This window comes from Glandiceps talaboti, chromosome 4 (assembly GCF_964340395.1).
Source record: "Glandiceps talaboti chromosome 4, keGlaTala1.1, whole genome shotgun sequence".
NCBI lineage: Eukaryota > Metazoa > Hemichordata > Enteropneusta > Spengelidae > Glandiceps > Glandiceps talaboti.
In genome coordinates, this window is record NC_135552.1 from 2,376,897 (window position 1) to 2,388,016 (window position 11,120).

General features: G+C 35.3%; 1 protein-coding gene across 1 annotated transcript in view; it reads left to right on the forward strand.

Annotated features, from left to right (window-relative positions):
• LOC144434466 (L-fucose dehydrogenase-like) overlaps positions 1 to 10,621 on the forward strand; it is a 41,583-nt gene extending 30,962 nt beyond the window's left edge. The window contains exons 7-9 of the mRNA XM_078122917.1: positions 850 to 917; positions 3,201 to 3,297; positions 10,229 to 10,621. Of these exons, the coding sequence (XP_077979043.1) occupies positions 850 to 917; positions 3,201 to 3,297; positions 10,229 to 10,393 (330 nt within the window). The 3' untranslated portion in view covers positions 10,394 to 10,621. The remainder of the gene's footprint in view (positions 1 to 849; positions 918 to 3,200; positions 3,298 to 10,228) is intronic.
• Positions 10,622 to 11,120: the final 499 nt, after the last annotated feature.

Genomic DNA, 11,120 nt, shown 5'->3' on the forward strand with positions numbered 1-11,120 from the left:
GGTACAATTGAGTACTAATATGTGTTGTGTCAATCACAGGGTACAATTGAGTACTAGGGTACAATTGAGTACTAATATGTGTTGTGTCAATCACAGGGTACAATTGAGTACTAATATGTGTTGTGTCAATCACAGGGTACAATTGAGTACTAATATGTGTTGTGTCAATCACAGGGTATAATTGAGTACTAATATGTGTTGTGTCAATCACAGGGTACAATTGAGTACTAATATGTGTTGTGTCAATCACAGGGTGCAATTGAGTACTAGGGTACAATTGAGTACTAATATGTGTTGTGTCAATCACAGGGTACAATTGAGTACTAATATGTGTTGTGTCAATCACAGGGTATAATTGAGTACTAATATGTGTTGTGTCAATCACAGGGTACAATTGAGTACTAATATGTGTTGTGTCAATCACAGGGTGCAATTGAGTACTAATATGTGTTGTGTCAATCACAGGGTACAATTGAGTACTAATATGTGTTGTGTCAATCACAGGGTACAATTGAGTACTAGGGTACAATTGAGTACTAATATGTGTTGTGTCAATCACAGGGTGCAATTGAGTACTAATATGTGTTGTGTCAATCACAGGGTACAATTGAGTACTAGGGTACAATTGAGTACTAATATGTGTTGTGTCAATCACAGGGTACAATTGAGTACTAATATGTGTTGTGTCAATCACAGGGTACAATTGAGTACTAATATGTGTTGTGTCAATCACAGGGTACAATTGAGTACTAGGGTACAATTGAGTACTAATATGTGTTGTGTCAATCACAGGGTACAATTGAGTACTAGGGTACAATTGAGTACTAATATGTGTTGTGTCAATTACAGGGTGCAATTGATGCATTTACAAGAGCATTGTCAGTTGATGAAGCAAAGCATGGCGTTAGGGTTAATAGGTAAGTTACAAATTCATATAGTGAATGGTGTTTAGTGAGAAAGTGTTAATATAGAAGTTGTCATGAAGACAGATATCAGATGCTAGTAGATTAGTAGAATACTTGGCTGCATTTGATATAGTTGTAGTAATTAACTCAAAAACTACATTAATTTTGTAGATTCCAATAAGGTGTAGTATTACTTGTAGCTAATATAAGAATTGTTTTTAGCACAACTGAACTGAGGTTCAGTAGTGCTATAGGGACCACCCGGTGTCTGTCTGTCTGTCTGTGTGTGTGTGTGTGTGTGTGTGTGTGTGTGTGTGTGTGTGTGTGTGTGTGTGTGTGTGTGTGTGTGTAAACAACTTAAAGTCAAAAACTGCTGAACCGATTGCCATGATATTTGGTGGGTCCATTACCTTGGGTGTCTAGTTGGGAAATTATTCAAATCAAAATGATCGCATCACAGGTGTGTGATTTGGGTCAAAAAATGTGATTTTTGGTCAAAAAACTTAAACTCAGAAACTACTGGGCAGATTGGTGCGAAATTTGGTGGGGAGATTCTTTAGGGGGTGTAAAGTAAGATTTGTTCATGGCATGATGATTCCATCAGTGATATGCAAATTAGGGCTATAAATGTGTCTTTTTGGTTGAAAATCTATAATTCCAAAACTACTGAGCAGATTGGGCTGAAATTTGATGGGGATGCATCTAGGGATGTATGGATGAAGAAATATTAAGCATACAATGATTCCATGAGTGATATGCAAATTAGGTGTAAGAATGTTCATTTTTGGTCAAAAACTGATATCTCAAAAAGTCTCAAACTTGGCGAGATGTTTCTGAAACTTATTCTGCAGATTTTCTTCAAAATATTTTGACAAAATTGGCCCTAGCGACCATGACCATGCCCTTTAGCAACAACCAAATGGCAGTATATTTTGGTCAAATAACAACATCATCTGGTAGGCAAGTGAGTAAACATTCAAAAAATGTATGCAAATATCCCTAGCAACCATGACCACGCCCATAACAACAGCCAAACAGTCGTGTATTTCATACAAAGATAACAGAGATTAATAGACAATTGAACCAACATTCAAAAAAATGTATGTAAATTTGACTAGCAACAAGACCACGCCCATAGCAACAGCCAAATGATCATGTATATTGTGAAGATAACAACAGGGATTAAAAGGCAATTGAATAAACATTCAAAAAATGTAATAGTAAATTTGCCTAGCAACAAGACCATGCTCATAGCAAGTCATATGATCACATCTATTGCGAAGATAAAGGGAATTGAAGGACAAATGAATAAACATTCAATAAATGTATGTAACTATGCCTAGCAACAAGACCACGCCCATAGCAATAGCCAAATGATCATGTATATTGCTAAGATGATATCAGAAATTCATACACAAGTGAACAAAACATTCAAAAATGTATGCAAATATATCCAGCAACATGACCATGCCCATGCCCATAGCAACTGCCAAATGATCGCCAAAAGATAGCAACATGGTTGGATAGGCAACTGGATAGTCATTCAGCAAATGAACACCTATTGTTAGCATGGACTAGCATATGGATAAACATTTTTAAAAACTGTACAGTTGTGCTAAAATGCCATTGGTGGTATTTTTAAAATTTGATGTACTGAGACACTGGACGTATGTACTGTATGAAAAGACACAGCAAGAAAAGGGTTGAAAAGGAGACACGAGAAATGTCAGTGGAAAGCAGGATGGTCACTGAAAACACTGTTGGGTAGACGTATACTGACTGCTCGAGCGCTCGCTTCCACATTGAAAGCGGCATCTTCTGATGTTCATAAATGCTTAGCATTTGACAGTTAATGTCAACAATTTACTCTGTTCAATAGACCAGAAGTTAGTGTGTCTTAGACACCACACGAAATTGTAACAGTGTGTAAAGCAGGATGCTTTGAAGAAGTCACCTCCAACTAACACGTCTTTTGATGTGTTCTGTTTTAGAGTAAATTGTAGCATATGTCAAATGCTAAGCTCTTATGACCAGGATTGTGTGTGTCTCAAAAACAAGGATTGTGTGTGTCTCAAACACCCAAATGTTAAGCTTTTATGACAAAGCATGTATATCTTTGGTTATTTGATGAAAGGTATGTCCCAGTTGCAACTAGTGCAGGCTTAAGAATTGCACAGTGTAATTTCTATATTTGTATTTTCATTTCCCAGTTTCACATTCTTGTTTTGGAAAATGATATCAAATTTCAGACTTAGTTAATGTCCATTTTTTTACTGTGATTTTTTATTTCCTCAGTGTTTCACCTGGCAATGTATGGACTCCATTGTGGGAGGAACTTTCCAAGGCTTCAGCAAATCCAGAGGCAATGGTGAAGGGTGGGGAAGAGGCGCAGGTATAAAATACATATTTCAAATATATATGATGAAACTTAATGTATTGTTGATTCAGGTTGAGATATTCTAATAAAATTTGTATTACATAGAATTCTATCAATGATGATGTATGGAAATTTACTCAATCGTATGCTATTTAAGAATATTTTCCTAACATTATTTTTGATGGAATTAATATGGCACAATCAAATGTTTGAATGTGAATCCAGAACCATTATTTCAAACATTACATATACTTTTAATTTTTTTATTAATTTTTAATACTCTTACAGAGAAAGGACAACTTAATTGTTCACAATTTGTTAATTTTGATAAAAATTAGATAAACTGTTTTGGTTTCATTCACTTTCACTTCTAAGACAGCTGGCATTCATCCCGATCAGAACTTAGGTGGCAATAATGTACAGGCCTTGGTAGGTAGCTTCTGTTAATTTTAGTGTTGACTGCTTGTGGCAATAATGTACAGGCCTTGGTAGGTAACTTGTGTTAAGTATAGTGTTGACTGCTTGTGGCAATAATGTACAGGCCTTGGTAGGTAACTTGTGTTAAGTATAGTGTTGACTGCTTGTGGCAATAATGTACAGGCCTTGGTAGGTAGCTTCTGTTAATTTTAGTGTGTGTTTAGTATGTGTATGTGTTTGTGTATGTGTGAGTATGTGTGTGTGTATATGTGTATGTGTATCTGTGAACTTGATATCTTAAAAACTATTAACTGCTGCAAGTCTTATGAAAATTGCCACATATGTTTTTGTAATTACAAGAACATATTAGAATTTGGTACAAAACATGCATATTAATAAACATTACAAATTATGCATAAATTAGCAATATGTATAAATGATAAGTACTTATGTATGCTTGACTGTTTTGGTAAGCATACACTGTACTCTGCAATATTAATGAAAACTTTACTTAATAGATTCAGCTTTTATATTACCCTTTGTTGCCTCAAGAGGGTGCTGCAACTTTCCCGAGTGTGAAGCTATCAGCACGTTCATATTCATATTCGGCTACAAAGTTTATGTGTGTCAGCACAAATATATATACATTTTTTTGTAAGTGTTTGCTTGCTTGCATGTTTGTTTGTTTGTTTGGTTTTTGTAACAGTTATTGCAAAAATATGGACTTGCTAGACCTACTTAGATAATAACACAAACTAACACACTATCATCAATTATTTGACACTACAAATGTACTTGACACTTATGTCTGATATTTATTAATAATCTTTTCATTTTTACTCTATTTTATTCCCTTTGGATGATTCACCTATAGATGATATGCATGTACATCATCCACTACCTGCATATTATCTATATAATACCAGTCCTCCATATTCTTGAGTCAAATCAAGCAATTTTCATTTGTTAACCTTGTGCAACAATTGAAAACCGGCCCTTATGAGAAGGATTCGGTTTACACCTGGTACAATGTTGAAAACCGGCCCTTATGGGAAGCAATTTGTTTTACACCTGGTACAATGTTGAAAACCAGCCCTTATGGGAGGCATTCCTTTTACACCTGGTACAATGTTGAAAACAGGCCCTTTACAATGGTATACACTGATCATAATTGCAACTAAGATTTGCTGCTAACAATAGTACAGACTAGTCATAATTGCAACTAAGATTTGCTGCTAACAGTGGTACACACTAGTCATAATTGCAACTAAGATTTGCTGCTAACAATAGTACACACTAGTCATAATTGCAACTAAGATTTGCTGCTAACAATAGTACACACTAGTCATAATTGCAGCTAAGATTTGCTGCTAACAGTGGTACAGACTAGTCATAATTGCAACTAAGATTTGCTGCTAACAGTGGTACACACTAGTCATAAATGCAACTAAGATTTGCTACTAACAATGGTACACACTAGTCATAATTGCAACTAAGATTTGCTACTAACAGTGGTACACACTAGTCATAATTGCAACTAAGATTTGCTGCTAACAGTGGTACACACTAGTCATAATTGCAACTAAGATTTGCTGCTAACAGTGGTACACACTAGTCATAAATGCAACTAAGATTTGCTGCTAACAGTGGTACACACTAGTCATAATTGCAACTAAGATTTGCTACTAACAGTGGTACACACTAGTCATAATTGCAACTAAGATTTGCTGCTAACAGTGGTACACACTAGTCATAATTGCAACTAAGATTTGCTGCTAACAGTGGTACACACTAGTCATAATTGCAACTAAGATTTGCTGCTAACAATGGTACACACTAGTCATAATTGCAACTAAGATTTGCTACTAACAATAGTACACACTAGTCATAATTGCAGCTAAGATTTGCTGCTAACAGTGGTACACACTAGTCATAATTGCAACTAAGATTTGCTACTAACAATAGTACACACTAGTCATAATTGCAACTAAGATTTGCTGCTAACAGTGGTACACACTAGTCATAATTGCAACTAAGATTTGCTGCTAACAGTGGTACACACTAGTCATAATTGCAACTAAGATTTGCTACTAACAGTGGTACACACTAGTCATAATTGCAACTAAGATTTGCTGCTAACAGTGGTACACACTAGTCATAATTGCAGCTAAGATTTGCTGCTAACAGTGGTACACACTAGTCATAATTGCAACTAAGATTTGCTACTAACAGTGGTACACACTAGTCATAATTGCAACTAAGATTTGCTACTAACAATAGTACACACTAGTCATAATTGCAGCTAAGATTTGCTGCTAACAGTGGTACACACTAGTCATAATTGCAACTAAGATTTGCTACTAACAATAGTACACACTAGTCATAATTGCAACTAAGATTTGCTGCTAACAGTGGTACACACTAGTCATAATTGCAGCTAAGATTTGCTGCTAACAGTGGTACACACTAGTCATAATTGCAACTAAGATTTGCTACTAACAATAGTACACACTAGTCATAATTGCAACTAAGATTTGCTACTAACAGTGGTACACACTAGTCATAATTGCAACTAAGATTTGCTGCTAACAATAGTACACACTAGTCATAATTGCAACTAAGATTTGCTGCTAACAGTGGTACACACTAGTCATAATTGCAACTAAGATTTGCTGCTAACAGTGGTACACACTAGTCATAATTGCAACTAAGATTTGCTGCTAACAATAGTACACACTAGTCATAATTGCAACTAAGATTTGCCGCTAACAGTGGTACACACTAGTCATAATTGCAACTAAGATTTGCTACTAAAAATAGTACACACTAGTCATAATTGCAACTAAGATTTGCTACTAACAGTGGTACACACTAGTCATAATTGCAACTAAGATTTGCTACTAACAGTGGTACACACTAGTCATAATTGCAACTAAGATTTGCTACTAACAGTGGTACACACTAGTCATAATTGCAACTAAGATTTGCTGCTAACAGTGGTACACACTAGTCATAAAATTGCAGCTAAGATTTGCTGCTAACAATAGTACACACTAGTCATAATTTCAACTAAGATTTGCTGCTAACAATAGTACACACTAGTCATAATTGCAACTAAGATTTGCTACTAACAATAGTACACACTAGTCATAATTGCAACTAAGATTTGCTGCTAACAGTGGTACACACTAGTCATAATTGCAACTAAGATTTGCTGCTAACAATGGTACACACTAGTCATAATTGCAACTAAGATTTGCTGCTAACAGTGGTACACACTAGTCATAATTGCAGCTAAGATTTGCTACTAACAGTGGTACGCACTAGTCATAATTGCAACTAAGATTTGCTACTAACAATGGTACACACTAGTCATAATTGCAACTAAGATTGGCCGCTAACAGTGGTACACACTAGTCATAATTGCAACTAAGATTGGCCGCTAACAGTGGTACACACTAGTCATAATTGCAACTAAGATTTGCTGCTAACAGTGGTACACACTAGTCATAATTGCAACTAAGATTTGCTGCTAACAATAGTACACACTAGTCATAATTGCAACTAAGATTTGCTACTAACAGTGGTACACACTAGTCATAATTGCAACTAAGATTTGCTGCTAACAATAGTACACACTAGTCATAATTGCAACTAAGATTTGCTGCTAACAATAGTACACACTAGTCATAATTGCAGCTAAGATTTGCTACTAACAATAGTACACACTAGTCATAATTGCAACTAAGATTTGCTGCTAACAGTGGTACACACTAGTCATAATTGCAGCTAAGATTTGCTACTAACAATAGTACACACTAGTCATAATTGCAACTAAGATTTGCTGCTAACAGTGGTACACACTAGTCATAATTGCAACTAAGATTTGCTGCTAACAGTGGTACACACTAGTCAAATTGCAACTAAGATTTGCTGCTAACAGTGGTACACACTAGTCATAATTGCAACTAAGATTTGCTGCTAACAGTGGTACACACTAGTCATAATTGCAGCTAAGATTTGCTGCTAACAATAGTACACACTAGTCATAATTGCAACTAAGATTTGCTGCTAACAATAGTACACACTAGTCATAATTGCAGCTAAGATTTGCTGCTAACAATAGTACACACTAGTCATAATTGCAACTAAGATTTGCTGCTAACAATAGTACACACTAGTCATAATTGCAACTAAGATTTGCTGCTAACAATAGTACACACTAGTCATAATTGCAACTAAGATTTGCTGCTAACAGTAGTACACACTAGTCATAATTGCAGCTAAGATTTGCTACTAAAAATAGTACACACTAGTCATAATTGCAACTAAGATTTGCTGCTAACAATAGTACACACTAGTCATAATTGCAACTAAGATTTGCTGCTAACAATAGTACACACTAGTCATAATTGCAGCTAAGATTTGCTGCTAACAGTAGTACACACTAGTCATAATTGCAGCTAAGATTTGCTACTAAAAATAGTACACACTAGTCATAATTGCAACTAAGATTTGCTGCTAACAGTGGTACACACTAGTCATAATTGCAACTAAGATTTGCTGCTAACAGTGGTACACACTAGTCATAATTGCAACTAAGATTTGCTGCTAACAGTGGTACACACTAGTCATAATTGCAACTAAGATTGGCTGCTAACAGTGGTACACACTAGTCATAATTGCAACTAAGATTTGCTGCTAACAGTGGTACACACTAATCATAATTGCAACTAAGATTTGCTGCTAACAGTGGTACACACTAGTCATAATTGCAACTAAGATTTGCTGCTAACAGTGGTACACACTAGTCATAATTGCAGCTAAGATTTGCTGCTAACAGTGGTACACACTAGTCATAATTGCAACTAAGATTTGCTACTAACAATAGTACACACTAGTCATAATTGCAACTAAGATTTGCTGCTAACAGTGGTACACACTAGTCATAATTGCAACTAAGATTTGCTGCTAACAGTGGTACACACTAGTCATAATTGCAAGTAAGATTTGCTGCTAACAGTGGTACACACTAGTCATAATTGCAGCTAAGATTTGCTACTAACAATAGTACACACTAGTCATAATTGCAACTAAGATTTGCTGCTAACAATAGTACACACTAGTCATAATTGCAACTAAGATTTGCTACTAACAGTGGTACACACTAGTCATAATTGCAGCTAAGATTTGCCGCTAACAGTGGTACACACTAGTCATAATTGCAACTAAGATTTGCCGCTAACAATAGTACACACTAGTCATTATTGCAACTAAGATTTGCTGCTAACAGTGGTACACACTAGTCATAATTGCAGCTAAGATTTGCTGCTAACAGTGGTACACACTAGTCATAATTGCAACTAAGATTTGCTGCTAACAATAGTACACACTAGTCAAATTGCAACTAAGATTTGCTGCTAACAATAGTACACACTAGTCATAATTGCAGCTAAGATTTGCTGCTAACAGTGGTACACACTAGTCATAATTGCAACTAAGATTTGCTGCTAACAATAGTACACACTAGTCATAATTGCAACTAAGATTTGCTACTAACAGTGGTACACACTAGTCATTATTGCAGCTAAGATTTGCTGCTAACAATAGTACACACTAGTCATAATTGCAACTAAGATTTGCTGCTAACAATAGTACACACTAGTCATAATTGCAACTAAGATTTGCTGCTAACAGTGGTACACACTAGTCATAATTGCAACTAAGATTTGCTGCTAACAGTGGTACACACTAGTCATAATTGCAACTAAGATTTGCTGCTAACAATAGTACACACTAGTCATAATTGCAACTAAGATTTGCTACTAACAATAGTACACACTAGTCATAATTGCAACTAAGATTTGCTGCTAACAGTGGTACACACTAGTCATAATTGCAGCTAAGATTTGCTGCTAACAGTGGTACACACTAGTCATAATTGCAACTAAGATTTGCTGCTAACAGTGGTACACACTAGTCATAATTGCAACTAAGATTTGCTACTAACAATGGTACACACTAGTCATAATTGCAACTAAGATTTGCTACTAACAGTGGTACACACTAGTCATAATTGCAGCTAAGATTTGCTACTAACAATAGTACACACTAGTCATAATTGCAACTAAGATTTGCTACTAACAATAGTACACACTAGTCATAATTGCAACTAAGATTTGCTGCTAACAATAGTACACACTAGTCATAATTGCAGCTAAGATTTGCTGCTAACAATAGTACACACTAGTCATAATTGCAACTAAGATTTGCTGCTAACAGTGGTACACACTAGTCATAATTGCAACTAAGATTTGCTGCTAACAGTGGTACACACTAGTCATAATTGCAACTAAGATTTGCTACTAAAAATAGTACACACTAGTCATAATTGCAACTAAGATTTACTGCTAACAGTGGTACACACTAGTCATAATTGCAACTAAGATTTGCTGCTAACAGTGGTACACACTAGTCATAATTGCAACTATACATGTAGGTATAAAATACTTTGTTTGCTGCTTTACAGTTAATGGGACGTATGGGAACACTTGAAGAGTCTGGACAGATGTGTTTATTCTTAGCAGCAGAAGCTACCTTTTGTACTGGCAATGATCTACTCCTTAGTGGTGGTGCAGAACTCAACTATGGTTGTAAATCTCAACTCAAAGAAAGAACCAATATATATGAATGATGGACTAGACTGAACTCGATGGCTGTAAATCTCAGAAATTACCAATATATAAGAATGATGAACTGGACTCGATGGCAGATTTTTAACTGAAATACAACATGTACAGTACTAGATCTTGTTACCTTGTGAACATTTTCAGTATGTCATTGATAACAATTAAAGTAAGAAACATGTAAAATGTATCTGGACTTAAGCCTATTGGAGGCTATTGAATGTAGCTTTTAAAGTAATGGAAAACAAATAAATCTATATTTTTCATTTATTTTTTAATTCCTCTTTTATGACTGAGTGTATGAAACATAATATGTGTAAAAATGTATAATTTGTATAACTTGCTAATTTTCATATGCAAGCTTTAATGTTATTCATTCTATGAGAGTTTACCATGTTTGAATGTCCAATTATTTCTTTGAATTCAGCATAATAAAAGTGATTTATTTTTGTTTCTGGCATTATATAACTGTCTATCAGTCAGCCTTTGTGTGGGTTTGTGTATCGTGCTTTGACTCAGTGTGAATACTGCTATTGTGATCTAAAATGCCTTGCTCATGAGATGCCCAGGTAGAATTATTTATATGTATGCTAATATAGGATGCAAATACCGACCTGTCTTTATACTGCCCTCTTGTGGCCAAAAACCATTTGATGACGTCAGAATATGACATGATTGACGGGATGCTATTCACATTATCGTGTGTAACAGCTGTTTAAAAGTATACAAGTGACT